Here is a 23,029-nt window from a genome sequence, read left to right as displayed (position 1 = left end):
GAGTCAGCTTTAGGGAAAGGTGCTCCTGAATATCTGAACCGAAGCCTCTGGCCAGACCGTCTCTCTGTATCGCCTTTCTGTATCATCTATCTGTAGCGTCTCGCTGTATCATCTGGCATTATCGTCTGGCTGTATCGTCTCTCTGTAGCGCCTCGCTGTACCGTCTCGCTGTGCCGTCTCACTGTATCGTCTCTCTGTATCGTCTCGCTGTATCGTCTCGCTGTAGCATCTGGCTGTAGCGCCTCGCTGTATTGTCTGGCTGTATCGTCTGGCATTATCGTCTCGCTGTATCGTCTCGCTGTATTGTCTGGCATTATTGTCTCGCTGTATCGCCTGGCATTATAATCTGGCTGTATCGTCTCTCTGTGTCGTCTGGCATTATCGTCTCGCTGTATCGTCTGGATTTATCGTCTGACATTATCGTCTCTCTGTAGCGTCTGGCTGTAGCGTCTCTCTTTATCGTCTGGCTGCAGCGTCTGGCTGTAGCGTCTCTCTGAAACGTCTTGCTGTATCATCTGGCTGTACCGTCTCGCTGTATCATCTGGCTGTACCGTCTCGCTGTATCATCTCGCTGTATCGTCTGGATTTATCGTCTCTCTGTATCGTCTTTCTGTATTGTCTGGCATTATCGTCTGGCATTATAATATGGCTGTATCGTCTCTCTGTATCGTCTCTCTGTGTCGTCTGGCATTATCGTCTCGCTGTATCGTCTGGATTTATCGTCTGACATTATCGTTTCTCTGTAGCGTCTGGCTGTACCGTCTCGCTGTATCATCTCGCTGTATCGTCTGGATTTATCGTCTCTCTGTATCGTCTTTCTGTATTGTCTGGCATTATCGTCTGGCATTATAATATGGCTGTATCGTCTCTCTGTATCGTCTCTCTGTGTCGTCTGGCATTATCGTCTCGCTGTATCGTCTGGATTTATCGTCTGACATTATCGTTTCTCTGTAGCGTCTGGCTGTAGCGTCTCTCTTTATCGTCTGGCTGTAGCGCCTCGCTGTATCGTCTGGCTGTATCGTCTGGCATTATCGTCTCGCTGTATCGTCTCGCTGTATCGTCTCGCTGTATCGTCTCGCTGTATTGTCTGGCATTATTGTCTCGCTGTATCGCCTGGCATTATAATCTGGCTGTATCGTCTCTCTGTGTCGTCTGGCATTATCGTCTCGCTGTATCGTCTGGATTTATCGTCTGACATTATCGTCTCTCTGTAGCGTCTGGCTGTAGCGTCTCTCTTTATCGTCTGGCTGTGGCGTCTGGCTGTAGCGTCTCTCTGAAACGTCTCGCTGTATCATCTGGCTGTACCGTCTCGCTGTATCATCTGGCTGTACCGTCTCGCTGTATCATCTCGCTGTATCGTCTGGATTTATCGTCTGGCATTATCGTCTCTCTGTATCGTCTCTCTGTATTGTCTGGCATTATCGTCTGGCATTATAATATGGCTGTATCGTCTCTCTGTGTCGTCTGGCATTATCGTCTCGCTGTATCGTCTGGATTTATCGTCTGACATTATCGTTTCTCTGTAGCGTCTGGCTGTAGCATCTCTCTTTATCGTCTGGCTGCAGCGTCTGGCTGTAGCGTCTCTCTGAAACGTCTCGCTGTACCGTCTCGCTGTACCGTCTCGCTGTACCGTCTCGCTGTATCGTCTCGCTGTATCGTCTCGCTGTACCGTCTCGCTGTACCGTCTCGCTGTACCTTCTCGCTGTAGCGTCTCTCTTTATTGTCTCGCTGTAGCGCTTCGCTGTAACGTCTGGCTGTAGCGTCTGGCTGCAGCGTCTGGCTGTAGCGTCTCTCTTTATTGTCTGGCTGTAGCGCCTCGCTGTAGCGTCTCTCTTTATCGTCTCGCCGTAGCGTCTGGCTGCAGCGTCTGGCTGCAGCGTCTGGCTGTACTGTCTGGCTGTACCGTCTCGCTGTATCGTCTCGCTGTAGCGTCTCGCTGTATCGTCTCTCTTTATTGTCTGGCTGTAGCGTCTCGCTGTATCGTCTCGCTGTATCCTATGGCTGTACCGTCTCGCTGTATCTTCTCGCTGTAGCGTCTCTCTTTTTTGTCTGGCTGTACTGTCTCGCTGTAACGTCTCGCTGTATCGTCTGTCTGTAGCGTCTCTCTTTATCGTCTGGCTGCAGCGTCTGGCTGTACCGTCTCACTGTATCGTCTCTCTGTAGCGTTTCGCTGTACCGTCTGGCTGTAGCGTCTCGCTGTAGCGTCTGGCTGTAGCGTCTCGCTGTATCGTTTCGCTGTATTGTCTCGCTGTATCGTATGGCTGTACCGTCTCGCTGTAGCGTCTCTCTTTATTGTCTCGCTGTAGCGTCTCTCTTTATTGTCTCGCTGTAGCGTCTCTCTTTATTGTCTGGCTGTAGCGCCTCGCTGTAACGTCTCGCTGTATCGTCTGTCTGTAGCGTCTCTCTTTATCGTCCCGCTGTAGCGTCTGGCTGCAGCGTCTGGCTGTACTGTCTGGCTGTAGCGTCTGTCTGTAGCGTCTCTCTTTATCGTCTCGCTGTAGCGTCTGGCTGCAGCGTCTGGTGGCTGCAGCGTCTGGCTGTACCGTCTGGCTGTATCGTCTGGCTGTAGCGTCTGGCTGTAGCGTCTCTCTTTATTGTCTCGCTGTATCGTCTCGCTGTATCGTCTGGCTGTACCGTCTCGCTGTAGCGTCTCTCTTTATTGTCTGGCTGTAGCGCCTCGCTGTATCGTCTGTCTGTAGCGTCTCTCTTTATCGTCTCGCTGTAGCGTCTGGCTGCAGCGTCTGGCTGTACTGTCTGGCTGTACCGTCTAACTGTATTGTCTCTCTGTAGCGTTTCGCTGGACCGTCTGGCTGTAGTGTCTTGCTGTAGCGTCTTGCTGTAGCGTCTCTCTTTATTGTCTGGCTGTAGCATTTCGCTGTATCGTTTGGCTGTATTGTCTCGCTGTATTGTCTGGCATTATTGTCTCGCTGTTTCGCCTGGCATTATAATCTGGCTGTATCGTCTCTCTGTGTCGTCTGGCATTATCGTCTCACTGTATCGTCTGGATTTATCGTCTGACATCATCGTCTCTCTGTAGCATCTGGCTGTAGCGTCTCTCTTTATCGTCTGGCTGCAGCGTCTGGCTGTAGCGTCTCTCTGAAACGTCTCGCTGTATCATCTGGCTGTACCGTCTCGCTGTATCATCTGGCTGTACCGTCTCGCTGTATCATCTCGCTGTATCGTCTGGCATTATCGTCTGGCATTATAATCTGGCTGTATCGTCTCTCTGTATCGTCTCTCTGTGTCGTCTGGCATTATCGTCTCGCTGTATCGTCTGGATTTATCGTCTGACATTATCGTTTCTCTGTAGCGTCTGGCTGTAGCGTCTCTCTTTATCGTCTGGCTGCAGCGTCTGGCTGTAGCGTCTCTCTGAAACGTCTCGCTGTACCGTCTCACTGTATCGTCTCGCTGTACCGTCTCGCTGTACCTTCTCGCTGTAGCGTCTCTCTTTATTGTCTGGCTGTAGCGCCTCGCTGTATCGTCTGTCTGTAGCGTCTCTCTTTATCGTCTCGCTGTAGCGTCTGGCTGCAGCGTCTGGCTGTACTGTCTGGCTGTACCGTCTAACTGTATTGTCTCTCTGTAGCGTTTCGCTGGACCGTCTGGCTGTAGTGTCTTGCTGTAGCGTCTTGCTGTAGCGTCTCTCTTTATTGTCTGGCTGTAGCATTTCGCTGTATCGTTTGGCTGTATTGTCTCGCTGTATTGTCTGGCATTATTGTCTCGCTGTTTCGCCTGGCATTATAATCTGGCTGTATCGTCTCTCTGTGTCGTCTGGCATTATCGTCTCACTGTATCGTCTGGATTTATCGTCTGACATCATCGTCTCTCTGTAGCATCTGGCTGTAGCGTCTCTCTTTATCGTCTGGCTGCAGCGTCTGGCTGTAGCGTCTCTCTGAAACGTCTCGCTGTATCATCTGGCTGTACCGTCTCGCTGTATCATCTGGCTGTACCGTCTCGCTGTATCATCTCGCTGTATCGTCTGGCATTATCGTCTGGCATTATAATCTGGCTGTATCGTCTCTCTGTATCGTCTCTCTGTGTCGTCTGGCATTATCGTCTCGCTGTATCGTCTGGATTTATCGTCTGACATTATCGTTTCTCTGTAGCGTCTGGCTGTAGCGTCTCTCTTTATCGTCTGGCTGCAGCGTCTGGCTGTAGCGTCTCTCTGAAACGTCTCGCTGTACCGTCTCACTGTATCGTCTCGCTGTACCGTCTCGCTGTACCTTCTCGCTGTAGCGTCTCTCTTTATTGTCTCGCTGTAGCGCTTCGCTGTATCGTCTCGCTGTAGCGTCTGGCTGCAGCGTCTGGCTGTAGCGTCTCGCTGTAGCGTTTCTCTTTATTGTCTGGCTGTAGCGCCTCGCTGTAGCGTCTCTCTTTATCGTCTCGCCGTAGCGTCTGGCTGCAGCGTCTGGCTGCAGCGTCTGGCTGTAGCGTCTCGCTGTAGCGTCTCTCTTTATTGTCTGGCTGTAGCGTCTCGCTGTAGCGTCTCGCTGTATCCTATGGCTGTACCGTCTCGCTGTATCGTCTCGCTGTAGCGTCTCTCTTTTTTGTCTGGCTGTAGTGCCTCGCTGTAACGTCTCGCTGTATCGTCTGTCTGTAGCGTCTCTCTTTATCGTCTGGCTGCAGCATCTGGCTGTAGCGTCTGGCTGTACCGTCTCACTGTATCGTCTCTCTGTAGCGTTTCGCTGTACCGTCTGGCTGTAGCGTCTCGCTGTAGCGTCTCTCTTTATTGTCTGGCTGTAGCGTCTCGCTGTATAGTTTCGCTGTATTGTCTCGCTGTATCGTATGGCTGTACCGTCTCGCTGTAGCGTCTCTCTTTATTGTCTGGCTGTAGTGCCTCGCTGTAACGTCTCGCTGTATCGTCTGTCTGTAGCGTCTCTCTTTATCGTCTCGCTGTATCGTCTGGCTGTAGCGTCTGGCTGTAGCGTCTGGCTGTAGCGTCTCTCTTTATCGTCCCGCTGTAGCGTCTGGCTGCAGCGTCTGGCTGTACTGTCTGGCTGCAGCGTCTGGTGGCTGCAGCGTCTGGCTGTACCGCCTCGCTGTATCGTCTGGTGTAGCGTCTGGCTGTAGCGTCTGGCTGTAGCGTCTCTCTTTATCGTCCCGCTGTAGCGTCTGGCTGCAGCGTCTGGCTGTACTGTCTGGCTGTAGCGTCTGTCTGTAGCGTCTCTCTTTATCGTCTCGCTGTAGCGTCTGGCTGCAGCGTCTGGTGGCTGCAGCGTCTGGCTGTACCGTCTCGCTGTATCGTCTGGCTGTAGCGTCTGGCTGTAGCGTCTGGCTGTAGCGTCTCTCTTTATTGTCTGGCTGTAGCGTCTCGCTGTATCGTCTCGCTGTAGCGTCTCTCTTTATTGTCTGGCTGTAGCGCCTCGCTGTATCGTCTGTCTGTAGCGTCTCTCTTTATCGTCTCGCTGTAGCGTCTGGCTGCAGCGTCTGGCTGTACTGTCTGGCTGTACCGTCTAACTGTATCGTCTCTCTGTAGCGTTTCGCTGTACCGACTGGCTGTAGTGTCTTGCTGTAGCGTCTTGCTGTAGCGTCTCTCTTTATTGTCTGGCTGTAGCATTTCGCTGTATCGTTTGGCTGTATTGTCTCGCTGTATCGTATGGCTGTACCGTCTCGCTGTAGCGTCTTGCCGTAACGTCTCACTGTATCATCTGTCTGTAGCGTCTCTCTTTATCAGCACGCTGTAGCGTCTGGCTGCAGCGTCTGGCTGTAGCGTCTGGCTCCAGTGTCTGGTGGCTGCAGCGTCTGGCTGTACCGTCTCGCTGTATCGTCTGGCTGTACCATCTCGCTGTATCGTCTCGCTGTAGCGTCTCTCTTTATTGCCTGGCTGTAGCGCCTCGCTGTAACGTCTCGCTGTATCGTCTGTCTGTACCGTCTCTCTTTATTGCCTGGCTGTAGCGCCTCGCTGTAACGTCTCGCTGTATCGTCTCGCTGTAGCGTCTCTCTCTATTGTCTGGCTGTAGCGCCTCGCTGTAACGTCTGTCTGTAGCGTCTCTCTTTATCGTCTCGCTGTAGCGTCTGGCTGTAACGTCTCGCTGTATCGTCTGTCTGTAGCGTCTCTCTTTATCGTCTCGCTGTAGCGTCTGGCTGCAGCGTCTGGCTGTACCGTCTCGCTGTATCGTCTCGCTGAAACGCCTGTTAACCCTCTAGTGATCCAGTGGACATTCAGGCCCTCAGGAGAGCTGCAGCCACCAGAGGAGGACTTCTCAATAATGAGATGAGGAGAAAAGTGTGGCCCAAATTACTCAACATTAACGTGTTTGATCTTCCGCACAGACCTGGTCAGTAGACCTGCACCTTCTCCTCCACCCATCTCTATTTATCTGCCGCACACGGTTTCAGTTTCTTTCTACTGCAGGTCGAAATGGACGAGAGAAGCACACAGACTTCCAGCAGGTGGTTCTGGATGTTAAGAGGTCCATGAAGCGCTTTCCTAAAGGTAACGGCTGGTCTTTATAGCAGCTCCATTCATTCACCTCTACAGCAACACGAACTGGTTCCTGAAGGAAACATACAAGCAGAAAAGACAAAAACCAATGTCAAATATGATCTCCAGGAACAAATGTGTTGTTTTCTGACAGTCTGTTAAATAAAGTCATGAGAAGAATAAAAAATCCTCTGTAACCCTTGTGCTATCCTAGGCACTTTAACATTGGGAGTTGGGTCATCTAGACCCACTAGACCAGGGGTGTCAAACTCATTTTCACTGAGGGCTACATCAGCACAGTGTCTGTCCTCAAAGGGCCTGATATAACTTATACATGTAACTAAATGTAATGAAAAATAAATATAACTACTCCTTAATGTTGAACAACTCATTATTATTTGTTATAACTTTTTAAAGTAACAATTATAGTTGCATAGAAAACATATGTTTGCTTGTTCCTCCAGCATAAATCCTTTTAAATATGATTCGGTCAGGTTCGGTTATATGGACAGTGTTTAAGTCCTAGTTGCCCAATCTGATATTTCAAGTCAGATCCCCCCAGATATGAATACATACACACCAATTTTTAGTTATTATTTCAAGAAATTAAAAACTTTTATGCTCTCGCGGGTCAAATAAAATGACATGTCGGCCACATTTGGCCCCTGGGCCTTGAGTTTGACACGTGTGCACTAGACAGTGCTCTGAACCTTTTTTCTTCAATGATTTGTGATCTTCACTGGTGTCCATGGATTACATGAAATCTTTCCACCTTTATCCACCTTTGTCATGGTAGGGAGAACACCTCAATGGAAGGGGGGGGGGGGTCATCTGGACCCCATAGGATAGCACAAGGGTTATTTATCTTTCACAGTGTTTATTGTCAATGTTCTCTTTAAATCCTGATAAATTCTCAGGTTGTCAGCCTTTAATGGCAGCTCTTTCCTGCGTTTTCTCTGTTTAAACTGATCAGGACTTTGGTTTTATGTTGGATTATTTTCTGTTTTCTGCTTTTTAAAAATGTGTCCTTTGCAAAACCTGGAAATGACATGCAAACATGTCAAGAGTTGAACTCCACAAAGTCAAGAACAACATGTGGATCTTTGGTGTTGATGTGAACCGGAAAAGCTGTTTTTGACAGCCGTCAATCCTAGGAAGTTTCGGTTGATGACGGTGTTACCTGTCAGCGTAAAGCCACAGATGAATGCTCCGCCCTCTCACAGGTATGCCGGCGGCAGAGAGAGACGCGCTGCAGGAACAGCTGATCGACATCATCCTGGAGGTGTTGAAACGTAACTCTCAGCTGCATTACTACCAGGGTTACCACGACGTGGCCGTCACGCTTCTGCTGGTGGTTGGAGAGCGGATGGCCATGGCCATGCTGGAGAAGTTATCCAACCATCACCTCAGGTGTTTGCTCTGACCTGGTCTCACTGGAACCTGAACCTGGTGGTGGAAGGAAGTGACTGTCTGTCATCTCTGATTACAGGGATTTCATGGATACAACCATGGACAGCACCAAACACATTTTGAACTACCTGATGCCCATTCTGGAGCAGGTGGATGCAGAGCTACACGACTTCATGACCAGGTAGTGGCGTGTGGACGTGGTGCTGCACCTTATTCTGCCACTAGAGGGCGCCGTGACACCTGTTTCTGATCCGTTCACAGCAGGAAAAAGTCCTCAGAACTTCCTCTGAATTATGAAAGATGCTCCAGTTCAGGGGTGATAAGTGGAGGAATAAAGAAACCAGGCAGATTTTTCAAAAATCAGCACAACACAATTGTTCTGCGTTTAGACGCCTGGAATTAAGGGTTTAATGTCGTTTGTTGTGTTTGGTTCACTTTATGTCACAGAGTGTGTGAGTTGACCTTTCATTCTCCTCTTTAGTTCACTCTTTTCTCATCCACATCAAAAATACCAGATTCTTAGAATGTTGTTTAATGAGAAACCAGAACAGTTTGGACTATGAGGGCTTCCGTACCAAAAACACCAGCTCCACCTTCTACTTTTCACTCAGTTATTTACTTTATCTGGATGAGAAATAGAATTTTTTGTCAATAAATATATCTGTTTGAATTCCCCTGAAAGCAAATCCAGAACCAGTCAAATCTGGATTTCTCAGGCAAACCACTGATGAGAAAACGTCCCACAACAGTCAAACGCAGAAGTTTCCATTGAACGGGTTTGGATCAGAAACTCGCGCGGTGCCTTCAAACTCCGGCCTCTCGGTCCGTTTTTCTGTGCTGAGAAGAAACCGATGGAATCCAGCATCAGACCTGCCTGCCGGCGTCCTGTGGAGATCTGCTCCAACGTTTTCAAAGGCTTTGATTCCTGAACCACGCTTTGGGTGAGGGTGTCTAAGCATGCAGGCGTGGGAACGCCCCTAAAGCAGAGGAGTCCCAGGAGGAAACCGTCCGTTTCCTTCAGGGTTTCACCCGTGATCAAAGAACACATGAGAACCTCACACATGCGGGGGAGAGCTTGATTATTTTTGGGGATTTTGTTTTTCAGGGCAGAAGTTGGAACCATCTTCGCTCTTTCCTGGCTCATCACATGGTTTGGTCACGTGTTGTCAGAGTTCAAGCACACGCTAAGACTCTATGACTTCTTCCTGGCCTCCCATCCTCTGATGCCCATTTACCTGGCTGCTACGGTAAGAGGAGGTCCCTGCAGAGCGGCTGCGCCGTCATTGGTCCGAGCCTCAGCGTCCGCGCCGCGTCTCTGCTTTCAGATTGTTCTCCACAGAGAGCAGGAGGTGAAGCAGACGGAGTGCGACATGGCCATGGTGCACCACCTCCTCGCTCACATCCCTGAAGATCTGCCGTTCGAGCTGCTGATTGGCCGAGCTCAGGGCCTGTTTGACTGCTTTCCTCCACCTTTACTGGCCAAACAGGCGGCGCTGCAGTCCAGAAACAGGTGAGCCGAAGTTTGACTTTGGCTTTAAAGGTTGTTTAAGATTTGACTTCATGAAACAGGACAGCACCAACTTATTTTAAGAAAATCAGCGCGATGAAGCGTGTAAATCCCTGACCACAGACTAACTTCCCGTGTCTTTGTCCAGTCTGTCCATCAGCAGCTTCCAGGCCTTTCAGCTGTCCACCCTCCATCAGAGGCCAGACTCTGTCCTCCAGCGCCTCACCAGGACTCGGAGCTCCGCCTCCTGCAGACACGGTACAGAAACTCGCTCCGTTGACTACATAACGCAGAGTTGATGCCGGCGCTGTTGGTCAGAAACGTTTTTGGCGCCGGCCATCATTCTTCAGAACACGAGCAACCGCCATCCCCTTTGGACCAATGAGCATGCAGTAAAGAGCGGCTGAAGCGCCCTCATCAGACCAATCAGGATCAGATGGAATGAGCCAGAGCCATGAATTATTCCCACAGGTTTCTGCAGCTCAGCAGGATCTGCCAGATTGACTGTGATATACATGCAGTCAGGAATGTTTAAGGATGAAGAGCGTCTGAGGAAAACGCACATCTGATTAAGCTGTGGTCAAAACCACACGCAGGACGATCTGGGGGGGAACCCGGATTTGAAACGGCAACGTCTGATGAAATGCAGTTATGACCATGTCAATAACTATCACATGGTTCTAATCCTTTATTAGACACAACAGAGTAAAGAGTTACTCTCCCTGAATGATCAGCTGCAGCTTTAGTCCAGACGGCTCCATGTTCTGATCAACAGAAACAGGAAAGTTTATAAAGCAGAAAATGACGCCATCCGGGTCCAGGTTTTGTCACCATGGTTACGAGCAAATGCTTCGTTTTGTTTTGATTTCTTATCCTCTTTTTTCCTGATAAACAACATCCAACAGAGAAAAAAACCTTTCTTTCTACATTTCTGCTTTAAGATAAACAGATTTTTGTTCTAGGGGACTTGAAAAGCTGCCTTTAAAAAGTCGCTACTTTAAGGATTCTATTATTTTTTTAGGCTCAAAACTCTGTCAGTTGGTTTGTCACCAAAGAATTCTTCATTTGATCAAAGTTCCACTTTTGTTGCGATTTGATTTTTTAAAAGGAGACCTGTCAATCAGACCTGACTCTTTGGTGTTGATGCCCAGCCGCATTGTTTCCGGGGTTTTCCCGCTCAGTCTGACGGGAAACTGGATTCGCTGGAATTCTCATCTCCTCTTCCTGTCTGCTCCGCCTCACAGACGTGCGGGCCGTAGCCGGGGACGACGGCGAGCTGTGGCGGCAGGGCAACAGGATAGTGAAGGTGGCAGTGTGGGGGCTCTCTGCGACGCTGGGGGCCGCCGTGTTTGCTGTAGCTCAGACGGCCATGGACTGGGGGCCCGAGGCGTTCCTTCAGCTGTTCTGATGTGATGGTGGGGGCAGACGATGGACGGACGCCGCCACGCTGAACCGACAGGATGTAGGAGCACAGACCCGCAGGTCGTCACTCCCGGGTCAACTGAAGCCACAGCAGCTGATGCAGCATCAGTCATCAGTACCGGCTGGTATTGGAGGCCGCAGCTTTGACAGCTTCCTGTTTCCTGTTGAACACATCTGGTCGGTTTGTAGAAGAATGATTGAAAATTCAGATCCCAGCAGAAAAGACTTCAGAGAAATGGATAAAACCAAAGCTAGACATGAGCGTCTAGACAGCATGTGGCTGAAACAGAACCGCCACTGGACCATCGGGGGACACTTGGTGGTAATTCTGCCCAAAGTCCTGTTATCCAGAAGCCTGTGGTTCTGGTCAGCTGTTGGTCCACCCCCTCTAAATTACCTGATCACTCATCAGCTGATAAATTTTTTTTTAGTTTTTCATGATTGTTTTCTGCGTTTAATGGAGGTTAGAGAAGAGGGCGGAGCTTCTGTGAAAAGCTTTAGGTCGGAGAGCGATGGAAGAGGGCGGAGCTTCTGTGAAAAGCTTTAGGTCGGAGAGCGATGGAAGAGGGCGGAGCTTCTGTGAAAAGCTTTAGGTCGGAGAGCGATGGAAGAGGGCGGAGCTTCTGTGAAAAGCTTTAGGTCGGAGAGCGATGGAAGAGGGCGGAGCTTCTGTGAAAAGCTTTAGGTCGGAGAGCGATGGAAGAGGGCGGAGCTTCTGTGAAAAGCTTTAAGTCGGAGAGCGATGGAAGAGGGTGGAGCTTCTGTGAAAAGCTTTAGGTCGGAGAGCAATGGAAGAGGGCGGAGGTTTTGTGAAAAGCTTTAGGTCGGAGAGCGATGGAAGAGGGCGGAGCTTCTGTGAAAAGCTTTAGGTCGGAGAGCGATGGAAGAGGGCGGAGCTTCTGTGAAAAGCTTTAAGTCGGAGAGCGATGGAAGAGGGCGGAGCTTCTGTGAAAAGCTTTAAGTCGGAGAGCGATGGAAGAGGGCGGAGCTTCTGGAGGTTCTGCGCTCTGGTCCTAAAGGTTGGTCAGTATTTTCCTGTCTGTGGAGAACCACATCCACCCGGAACAGCAGATGTTTTTTCTCGGTACCGCGGCTCTGTTCACAGCTTTATGATAGAGAAAACTCTCAGATCAAGTTTGTTGAATCCTAAAGTCGTCTCCTGTGGAGGGAAAGGGGGGGCTTTCCAATCAGCTGTTCCGGCAACTCTTACTTTGAAATATTCATCAGCTTCCTGTCACATTTAGCCCATTTTCTCCAGCTGCTAGCTTCACTGGAGTGCCCCCCCCGTGGATCTGTTGCTTCGTCTGGGGTGGGGGGGTTCCAAGCTGTGGTGGAAACCATGACTTTCTGAAACTCCTGATTTTCTAATTGGTTTGATTCAATCTGTTTGAGATTTTAAAAATGTGGCTTTAAAAGTTTGAAGGTTTTCCAGCTGAGTTTCTGCTGTGAAGTGTATTTTTGGTGAGACTGGAGTTTTATTTAGATAGAGGTTTTATGAAATCATTATTGGATGGAGAGAAATGTTTCTAATCGGCAGTGAAGGCTTCATCTGGACGCACCCGTCAGCCTCACATGACATCTGCTGGAGTTCTTCATGTTTTTCAGAGAAGACTTTTTATGTTGCCTAAAATAAAGCTGTTTTATGTCTGAGACTTTTGTGGGTCTTCATTCAGCATTGTGTTGTGGTGGATTTTGTAATGGTTCCGTATCGCTGATCCCTCAGAGTCCAGAGTTCTGGCCGGGCGGCTTCGTGGATCCCATTGGGCCCTGGAGGACCTTCAGGTCAACAACCAAACAGCAGGACTTTACCGAGCATCTCCAGAGAATCTCCCTGTGGTTTTTGGCCGTGCTGAGCTTCCACTCAGATGCATCTCAGCCCCACATTTGGATGGAGACTCCTCAGCCCGGGACAGCCTGGACAGGAGAGTCCGTCCAATCCTCAGACCTCAGAACCAGGAACAACGGGGGTTTCTGCCAGGTGGTGGAACCGTGGACCTGCTGCACACCCTGGACAGCAGGGGGGGTCAGAATCCAGGCCTCCACGGCCGCTGTCCAACACGTTTTCTGACCGGCCATTGAAGCTCCTCTTTGGCTAAACACACCTGATCCAGGTGATTTCTGGAACCAGCAGGAGGCCGGCCCCCCAGGGCTGGAGTTTGACACCCCTTTTAAGGGTATATGCAGCAGGAGCTCCGGTCACACAGAGACCCCCGGCCTCAATCAGCTTGTTCACCCGGAGAGAGCTTGGAGTAGAACCGCTGCTGCTCCACATCCAGAGGAGGCGGTTGAGGTGGCTCGGGCATCTGGTCCGGATGCCCCCTGGACGCCTCCCTGGGGAGGTATTCCAGGCATGTCCCGCTGGGCGGAGGCCCCAGGGAAGATCCAGGACTATGTCTCTCAGCTTGTTTGGGGAGTTCCTATGCCCCCCGATGGATCGAAGAAGATGGATTGAATAAATGAAAATGTTGGGATGCTGTGGAATGAAGGGAAAATGGAAGATGCAGCACATGCAGGTGATGGGGTTTTGGTTGTAATTGTAAGACTTTTTTGTGTTGTCATCATTCCCCGTATTGGAAGACAAAATAGTTTTACTGCGACAGACTGGCGACCTGTCCAGGATGGCCCCTGCCTTCGCCCGTGAATGGTTGGGATAGGCTCCAGCAGCCCTGAAGGGACAAACGGCTAGAGGATGAATGAACAAAAAAAAAAACGTCTTAGTAACATCTTGGAACGCTTGATGTCAGTTAAAGTTTCTGTCAGCAGTTCTCATAAGATAAGTGTTTAATTTTCAGATATCGGTAACATCATTCGTCTCCCAGCAACACCTAAGTACGTCTGTGGTCAAAATGGACATTCGATCAACGGTTGACTGCCTGAACCAAAAGCTCCATTTGAGCAGAGACGGTTCTGGAGACCGTCGGGCTCGGCGCCTTATGAGGACCTGATTCCTGCTTCTGGCTCTTGGCGTGGAATTCAACCTCCACCTGCTTCTCGTGTCCTTTTGCCTCCTGCAAAAATGTTCTGGACGTCCCTCAACACCGGCTCTGTGTTTCTGTGTGGCAGAAAGAAAGCCATGACTGAAGAATACATGCACACATGTATGTGTCCAGATGCCGGATTGATCCCCGTCTTCATCAATTGTTTATTTTCTGTTCTACACTTTACAAAGTCTAAACCTTTAGGACCCAAACCCGTTTAGGCGACACCGAGCCTCACCGTCTGACCCCCATGTCTGTGACTGAAGGACGACACGTCTGCAGAAATCCCACACGTGAACCAGGAGAACATGCAAACTTCACACAGGAGAGAATCCGGGTTGGACCTGGTGCAAACCACTACACCACCGGCCAACCCTGTGCAGATACACAAAGTTCTTCTGGACATATTTGATCTATTCAAAGCATTGATGCCTTAAAGCAAATTAACCTCATGTTCCAACCAGACCATTCATGGCAGATTTGGGTTTGGACACAGACCAGTGCCGGATTTGGACCCAGACCGGTCAAGGTTTGGACACAGGCCAGTGCCGGATTTGGACCCAGACCAGTCCAGGTTTTGACACAGACTGGTCCAGGTTTGGACACAGACCGGTCCAGGTTTGGACTCAAAAGCTGGACTAAATTTCAGACAGGTTTCAGTTCTCGGGTTTCCACAGAACCTCTGGGTTTGTTCCGGGTTCTCAGTGGATTTTCTCTCATTGGTTCTGCTTTTGCCAAAAAAAGTTTCAAATCTATTTTTTCTATTTTCTTATATCCGACTCAGATGATATAAAGCCGTTTTTTTCCCGTCTGTTCTCCACGTTACTGTCAGGTTGTTTCACTCGTTAATCAGTTGAAGAAATGAGGTCAGAAACGTGTTTTTGTGTGCGTTCAGAGAGAAGACAGTGCTGCACATCTGTCCACGTGACCCCAGGGAGTCCATCAAAGACGGAGAACCGCAGAACATCAGAGACCGGAGGGGAGACGGACCGGTCCTGGAAGAGAACCAACATGACATCTGCTACAAAGTCTTGAGGATCGGAGGTCCAGATGTTTACCAATTAGCTGAAGGGATGCGGGTTCTGGTTCTGATGGGGAGTCTTAGGAGATGCTGGTTCTGGTTCTACTTAACTATGAGAGACAAAATAATAAAAGAAATCCAGGAAATCACTTTGTTTGATTTTTATAGAATTTATTTGTAAGTCTGGTGGAAAATCAGTATTTGGTCAATAACAAACCAGCTAGATTTCTGTCTCTCACAGACCTGTAACTTTTTGTGTAGAGGATCTTGTGTCCTCCACCTGTTCCCTGGATTAATGACACCTGTTTGAACTGGTTATCTATAGAAAGACACCTGTCCACAACCTCAAACCGTGGAAATGTAAAGGTGGTTTCAGGTTTAGACCACGTTTATAAGAAACCAGACCAACTGCAGCTGAAACTCTAGAAGCTGAAAGTTCTTTAGCTTTTTCATCCTCACTCAGCCCAAAGTGTCAAAATACTCTGCATTTCCGACCCCTGGGCCCCATTAGCTCTATTCATACATAATGGTGGCTCCTTTCTGTGTGCGTTAGGTCTGCTTGTCTTTGGGGAATGACCTCTGTGTTTCTCGCACATGACCTCTCTTCCTCCCATCGGTCCAAACCTATGCCGACCTTGGTTTGGTTTCTATGGACACCGAAGGAATTAAGAAGCAGTGCAGAGACCTTTGGGTTGGTGGACGTAAAGCTTTATGTTAAGATGGAGAAGCTGTTTAAAGAGAATAATGTAGTAGATCTGCTGCACCACTGACTGATTATTTCTACCTGTGGGAAAGAAAGGATTTGATCCTTTCATTCTGGAAACCTGCCCAGATCCGCGCTGCTCTAACCTGAAACAGGTGAGATTGGCTCCAGCAACCCCAGCTAGAACAAAGATGTTACAGGAATTTAGGGTGGGGGTTTCAATGGGATTCTATTCATGAAGCTCAGTAAAAATAATAAAGACGTGTTTTCTTCTCAAACAATAGAGATTGATTCTCCAAAGTCAGAGCTCCAGATCTGGTGTGTTTGCAGGATAAAGAGAGAGACAGGAGGAGGAGAGCAGACAGCAGCTCAGTCATCAGACTGATTGGCTTCAGGGTGGGAGGAGCTGTCTAAACAAAGAGTCTGATTGGTAGGTTGAAATATAATGACAATGATTGGGATTGGTTGGATCTCACAGCCATGTCTTGGTCAACCACAACAGAACTGGTTCTTTCTCGTTCAGTTGGTCCGACTGAGGTGAAAACCGATTTGGACATTTCTGGAACTTGAAGAAGATCTGTCGTCATGCCTGCTGCACGTGAAAACTCTGTACCATTGAACGACCAGTAGACAGTTTCACTTTATTGTTGTCCTCCGTTCCTGTATTTCAGTTTGTTTGGACGCTGTGATCCTTTGAACAGTGAACAAGAAGATAGACGAATCAGTAACATGCACTGAAATGAAAAAGCTCCATGTTTTTACGAACCTTTTTAAATTCAAACATTTTAGTGGTCTAAAGGTGGTTCTGAGGTGGTGACAGGAAGTAGATCTTTGAGGCTGACACTTTACGTTTGAGTTGTTAGCAGATGTTCCACAAATGGTAAATCTTTGATTAAAATGTCTATAAAGACTCTCATTCATCCAGGTAGATTCCATTTATTTATGGGTTTATAGGTTTATTCTTCCATTGATCTACGGCAGTGTTCTGAAACCCAAACAAACCGGACCAGTTCCACCGTTAACAGCTGAAAGAGATGACCAGTTTGGGGAGGGAGTCACTGGCTCCCCAACCCCCAGGTCAGGACAAAGGACTCTTAACGACCCGAAACCATGTAGGCTAAGTTGACAATTCCATCCAGTTTCAGGTCTGACTCCTCTCCCATGAGCGGATATATACCAGCTCTTTTACCAGCTAATTCAGAATTGACAAAGCCTCTTGGATAAGAGATGAAACGTCTTCTAACTTTAAAACCAAGTCCAGATGACATCCCCTAAACCTACTTGGATTAAAAATATTAGACATAAGTTAAATCAAGTTATTCCTACTATCAGCCCAGAACAGGTTGAAGCGGTAGAAATGGAGGCATCCATAGAAACCTCTGTAACATTAGACTGCTTCACTGCTGTGGATCAAGTGGAAATAACATCAGTTATTACGTCCTCCAAATCCTCAACGTGTCTGTTAGACCCAATTCCCACTAGACTTTTTAAAGAAACTTTTCCCCTAATTTATGATCCCATATTAACAATGATAAATACCTCTCTGGATACGGGTTACGTGCCACAGTCTTTTAAATATGCAGTTGTTAAACCTCTTCTGAAAAAGCCCAGTTGGATCCTAGCATCTTGGCCAACTATAGACCGATATCAAACCTGCCCTTTATTTCTAAAATCCTAGAAAGAGTTGTAGTTAAGCAGCTTTACTGCCACCTACAGGACAACAGCCACTTTGAAGACTTTCAGTCGGGGTTTAGACCTCACCACAGTACGGAAACTGCACTAGTTAGAGTCTCTAATGACTTGTTATTGGCCTCAGAAAAGGGACTACTTTCTATTCTGGTCCTGTTGGACCTCAGTGCAGCCTTTGACACTATCGACCACAGTATTTTACTCCATAGATTAGAGCAGGACATAAGGATCAGAGGATCTGCTCTCCAGTGGTTTAAATCCTATCTGTCCGATAGGTATCAGTTCGTTAATGTAAATGGCCATTCCTCTCAGTGCACTCGAGTCAACTATGGAGTCCCACAGGGCTCAGTCTTGGGACCGATCCTGTTTATGCTTTATATGCTACCCCTAGGAAACATAATCAGGAACCACAGCATTAATTTTCATTGTTATGCCGACGATACGCAGTTGTATTTATCCATGAAGCCTGACCAGAATGACCAGATAGAGAAACTGAACGCCTGCATCAGTGACATCAAGACCTGGATGACAATTAATGACCTCCTCTTGAACCCAGAAAAAACTGAGGTCATTATACTAGGTCCTAAAAACCTCAGAGATGCTCTGTCTGATCAGATAGTCTCCCTGGATGGTATAAGTATAGCCCCCAATTCCACAGTTAGAAACCTTGGGGTTTTATTTGACCAGGATTTATCATTTAAGGCTCACATATCTCAGGCGTGTAAAACTGCCTTTTTTCACCTGCGGAATATTGCTAAGATCAGAAATCTACTTTCTAAGAGTGATGCTGAAAAACTCATCCATGCATTTGTTACGTGGAGGCTGGATTACTGTAACTCCTTGTTAGCAGCGTGTCCTAAGAGTTCCTTAAGAAGTCTCCAGCTTGTTCAGAACGCAGCAGCTAGATTGTTAGCTGGAACTAGCAGAAGAGATCACATCACTCCTGTGTTGGTTTCACTTCACTGGATCCCAGTTGATTCTAGAATCAAGTTCAAGATCCTCCTGTTAACCTATAGTAATATTATTATATTAAAAAAATATTAATATATATCCTAGATTACATATTGTGGACAGAGTATTGAGGCTATTGTAAAATGCAGCGGTTTTTCCAAGCTACCAGTAGCTTGGAAAAGCTTTAAATTGTGTTTAACATTTTAATTTTTTTTTTGTAAATGTGAGCTGAGTTTCATCGCATCACAAATGTCAACCTGTGAAAACGGTTTTATTTTGACCTGGACAGACGCAGAGGATGCTGATCTTTTTGAGACAGAAGGCAGCACGAACCGGAAGGCTCTATGCGACTTTCTGCACCTCTATGATAAACAGGTGAGGTGTAACTGCATGGCATGATCAACATTATGCATTAGTATAGCTAAAAGAAGGGGCTGACTTGGATCGGTTCATATTAATCACTGAGCGTTTCTAATTCAGTGAATGACTGTAAATGTTTACTTCATTGGAGAAAAAATCATCAACGTTGATCCAAATGCATTTGTAAATATGAATTTAATGTCATCTTATGTATGGTGTATTTTTTGAAATAACTGTACAATTTTAAGATAATTAAAAAGACTAGATGAACTGAACTGAGCCAGACCAAAGGGTGCAGTCATTTGAAATATGTTTGCCATATTAATTTGTCTTTGTCTCTGTGCAGCAAGAGCAGACTGCTGATGTCACAGGTACTCCTGTCCTGTACTGGCTTCTAATATACAAACGTGAGGAGGACCCACAGTTCTTCAAAGTTTGGAATGTAAGTACTTTATGACGGATAATGTTTTATTCACTAAATAGTACCAGTGACAGTGTGCTGGTTAATACTCCAGCTGTGTGGGTAATACAACTTAACCAGAAAGTCGTGCCAAAGCAATGTTATGTGGCAAAGCACATGGTCTCCTAAAATATTGCACTCCAGCTCATCTGTGCTCCTGTACCTGACCGTGGACCTCGCCTCTGGCTCGTCTCTGGCCCACAGCCGTCCCCTATTTCATCTGGATGACGCCAATCTGCTGGACTTTAAAAATGCAGTTGTTGAACTAGAAAATGTAATTCTTCTCAAAGAGTTCTGGTACATCGCCTGTCCGTCCTGGGGGAGGAGTCTTTTTCTTTTTTTTTTATAAAGGAGTTTTTCCTTACTGTGTAAGAGGGTCTAACGGCAGGGATGCCCAGTTTAGTTTAGTCTGTTTAGTTTAGTTTAGTTTAGCCAATACCTAATGTAGTATGATTTCATGTTCTTGTACAATTGCCGGTATGAAGCCCATGGAGAAGACTTTTGTTGTGACATAGGACTATATAAATAAAATTGAACTGAATCTTTGCTCTTAACCCTTGTGCTATCTTAGATGACCCCACCCTTCCATTGATGTGTTCTCCCTACCATGACAAAGGTGGATAAAGGTGGAAAGATTTCATGTAATCCATGGACACCAGTGAAGATCACAAATCATTGAAGAAAAAAGGTTCAGAGCACTGTCTAGTGGGTCTAGATGACCCAACTCCCAACGTTAAAGTGCCTAGGGTAGCACAAGGGTTAAGTTGCATTGGCAAGAAGGTGACATTCTTTCCAGCAGGTTGTGTCATTTTTATGGAGATGTTCTGTGCTGTAGTTGAAAAACTGCCCCATAACAAAGACACAACCTGGTGGAGAGTAACGAGTGCTAACTGTGAGAGCATGACATCAGGAAAGAGTTCCAGAGGGTGAATAGTAGGTAAGAAGCCGGGGCAGATGGAATTCCTGGACGTGTCCTGAAAGGTGCTGACCATCCAGCACAAGCTGAGAGTTATGTTGGTGAAACTGGTTAGGTGGAGGGAGGGGTGGGGTTTGGGGGAATAAATGTGATCCTCTTTTCAGATTGTCATGTTACAAAAGCTTTTGTGCATTTTTTTGTGTACAGTGCCTTATGGAATCATGAGGACTCTTACAAGTAATACAAGTGATTTCATTTGATTTCATATTATATAAGCTCTGTTCTTCCAGATCCTTTTCAAGCAATGTGACTTTAGTTAATGATCACTGTATTTAATTAAGCAAATGTGATTTAAGTGACGTTTTTGTTTTATTTTCTGTCTTTTAAATCTATGCATTTCATCATTTCTGTAATGAGTTTGATAAATGTTTAAATTATTTATTACTTTGACTACAATGCTTGAAATCATTAATTTAAATCAATTTTAATAATTTTCCTGATGTGTAATTTCTGACCTTCTCTTAAAATGTAAATTTCAGGTTGTAGTTTTTGCATAAAGTTTTCTTCCCTCAAACGATCAATTCTCTCTCTTTAATACTACACTGTTTTTTTTTCATTTGCAGATTAAAGAGTCACCAGAGGCAGACATCAGCAGCACCTCTGTTGGCATTCTGACCGTCAGCAACAACAACACAAGTTCAGTGCATGTCTGTCCGCTCAGTACAGCGGTTGTGGTGGAAGATGAGCTTGTGGTAGGCGACATTCCCAAATGGGTATTTTTGATCGCTAATGTTTGTAGGGAAAGGGCAGCCTAAGAAAAGACAGTTTTATGTGGGAAAAGTGTAAAAAAAAAAGGCTGATTAACAATTTTTGCTTTTCTTGAAATGTAAGAATACTCTTTTTTATAAAGTTGTATAAGGAAATGGTGTAAAAAAGATTGGTGTTCATTTTTTGCTTTTCTTGAAGACTTATTTTTTTTTAATGGCTTGTGCACTTTTTCTTAACACAAATTGTACAGTGTTTTACATTTTCTAGTACCACAAGTTGTTCAAATGTACTTGTGTTGTTGTTGTTTCTCTTTCGGCTTTTCCCATCAGGGGTCGCCACAGCGAACGAGTCGCATGTACTTGTGTAAGGTGGTTTAAAAATAAACTTGCATTTACAATTCTGCCTCAGTTTTTCTTTTGTAAGAATGGCCCTGACTAAGAAGGATAAATAAGACTCAGTTTAGACTTCAAATGATTAATTTTGAGTTGAGATATATTAAAGTTTTTTAGTTAATTAACTAATGTATTAAGGTTCAGTAAAAACAAAATATTCTAGTTCAGTAAAGTAAGAATCTTTAAGTTAGTTAAATAAAAAGTTATAGTTTAATTTTAGTTAAATTGTTTTATTTTATTCAACTCAAAGATTTTAAGTTCAAATAACTTATACTTTTTAAGTAAGTCAACTTAAAAATTATTATGTAATCTGTTTCCTCAAAAATTTTGAGTTCACTGAACTTATTCGGGTTTACAGTGTTGAAGGCCTTACATGGACTGGCCCCGTCCTATATTAAGGACCTCATAGTCCCTTACCATCCAATCAGAACACTTCACTCACTAAATGCAGGACTGCTTGTGGTTCCTAGAATTAGTCAAAGTACGGTTGGAGGTAGAGCGTTTAGCCACCAAGCCCCTGTTTTATGGAATAAACTCCCAGCTCATGGAAGAGAGGCCGACTCAGTTTCTACATTCAAAGTTAGACTGAAAACATTCCTCTTTGGACAGGCTTATTGTCAGACTAGTAAGTATTCAGAGATTATTTAACTTAATGTTAATTTGTTTAAATTAAACTTAATAATAACTATTTCTTTTAAAAGGCTGCTAGAAGTTGAAGCTGGGGTAACTATGGTGCACTGGGGTTCTGTCCTCTTTTCTCATCTACTTCTACCCTTCCTCTCCTCTATTCTTGATCATTATTCATCATTTAGTTCTCCATGCCTCTGTTTGGTGCAGTGATTCATGTATTGTCCCTCTTTTCCTCTCCCCTCCTGGGGAGTGGGAGTGCTTCCAGACTCCAGTTGGCTCATCCGTGCTCCTGTTCCTGACCGTTTACCTCGTCTCTGCTCCTGCTCCTACACCTGGCTGTGGTTCCTGTCTCCGGCTCGACTCGCCCCCTGACTGTCCCCCCAACCACGGCTGGATGAAGCTCGTCTGCTGGACTTTATATATGTAGTTGTAGATTTAGATAAGTTAATACTTCTCTAAGAGTTCTGGTAAATCGCCTGTCCGTCCTGGGGGAGGATCCCTCCTTCATGTGGACACCCCTGAGGTTTCTTCGTTTTTTCCAGAATCCGTTTTTTTTGGGAGTTTTTCCTTACCGCGAAGGGGGGTCTAAGGGCAGGGATGCCAGTATAGATTAGTCAGTTTGTTAGTTCATTTTAGTATTTTCCTATTGAACTCTTTGTATTCATGATCCTTTTGAGTTCATGTTTCACTTTGAAGCCCATCGAGACGCCTTCTGTTGTGATTTTGGGCTATACAAATAAAATTGAATTGAATTAAAAATGGATCCTGGTCTGGAGTTTACCCCGGACTGCTTGGTTGTTTAGTAGCTTCTTCCACCTCAAACAGCCGATTGACATCAAGGTCATTCCTGAAAACATGGATCCATGTCCTCTGAACCCCCCGGAGTCAGTCAGTCCGTCATTATCTGGACAATTAAAAAACATGAACAGTAATCTTCTCCTGGTTGGTTTTCTGTGCATTTGGGAATTCATGTGAAACCTTTCAAACGTTTGAGGGCTTATGCATCCCTACACCTTCTGACAGTGTAACCGCATCTGAATGTAGCAAAAACTAAGTTTGTAAAGGAGCCGATTATCTGCTTGTGTTTTTAAATCTGTTCTAAATGTGCGACCGTTTTGTTTCCTAACAGCACATTCTGTTGTTTGTTGCTCTGAAGTTGAGTCCTGGACTTAAAGTCTTTGAAACCTTCCTCTGCTCATCTTCATCAGTCTCTTCATCATCTGCATTTGTTATTTTGTATGTTCTTGTTTGTAAAACTTGTTGTTGTTTCAGTTGTGTAACTTTTTCTTGCGTGCTTGTGGTGAGTTTTCTCTGCAGTGAACTTGATCTTTGGTGATAAGAAAACACCAGATTTATGGTATTTCTCATTCTGAGGATTGAAAATAACTACAGAGCAAAAGT

At 46.3% G+C, this 23,029-nt stretch overlaps 1 protein-coding gene across 13 annotated transcripts in view; it reads left to right on the top strand.

The window, feature by feature from the left end:
- Positions 1-21,003, top strand: part of zgc:63863 (TBC1 domain family member 20) — a 22,150-nt gene extending 1,147 nt beyond the window's left edge. Inside the window, exons 3-14 of one of the 13 annotated variants that reach the window (XR_002874127.2) lie at positions 6,145-6,275; positions 6,353-6,433; positions 7,645-7,831; positions 7,911-8,012; positions 8,937-9,078; positions 9,157-9,341; positions 9,487-9,596; positions 14,634-14,782; positions 15,793-15,892; positions 18,392-18,477; positions 18,809-18,904; positions 20,462-21,003. Coding sequence is in view for 1 of the 13 variants with exons in the window: in XM_004084574.5 (XP_004084622.1) it covers positions 6,145-6,275; positions 6,353-6,433; positions 7,645-7,831; positions 7,911-8,012; positions 8,937-9,078; positions 9,157-9,341; positions 9,487-9,596; positions 10,583-10,746 (1,102 nt within the window). In the remaining 12 variants the exon portion in view is untranslated. Of the gene's footprint in view, positions 1-6,144; positions 6,276-6,352; positions 6,434-7,644; positions 7,832-7,910; positions 8,013-8,936; positions 9,079-9,156; positions 9,342-9,486; positions 9,597-10,582; positions 12,411-14,633; positions 18,478-18,808; positions 18,905-20,461 lie in introns of those variants that run through there. The other 12 variants (XR_013659004.1, XR_013659001.1, XR_013659007.1 and 9 more) reach the window with 12 other exon arrangements.
- Positions 21,004-23,029: the final 2,026 nt, after the last annotated feature.

This window comes from Oryzias latipes, chromosome 11 (assembly GCF_053564925.1).
Source record: "Oryzias latipes strain Hd-rR chromosome 11, Olatipes_Hd-rR_3.1".
Lineage (NCBI taxonomy): Eukaryota > Metazoa > Chordata > Actinopteri > Beloniformes > Adrianichthyidae > Oryzias > Oryzias latipes.
This window is presented reverse-complemented; position numbering and strand designations above follow the sequence as displayed.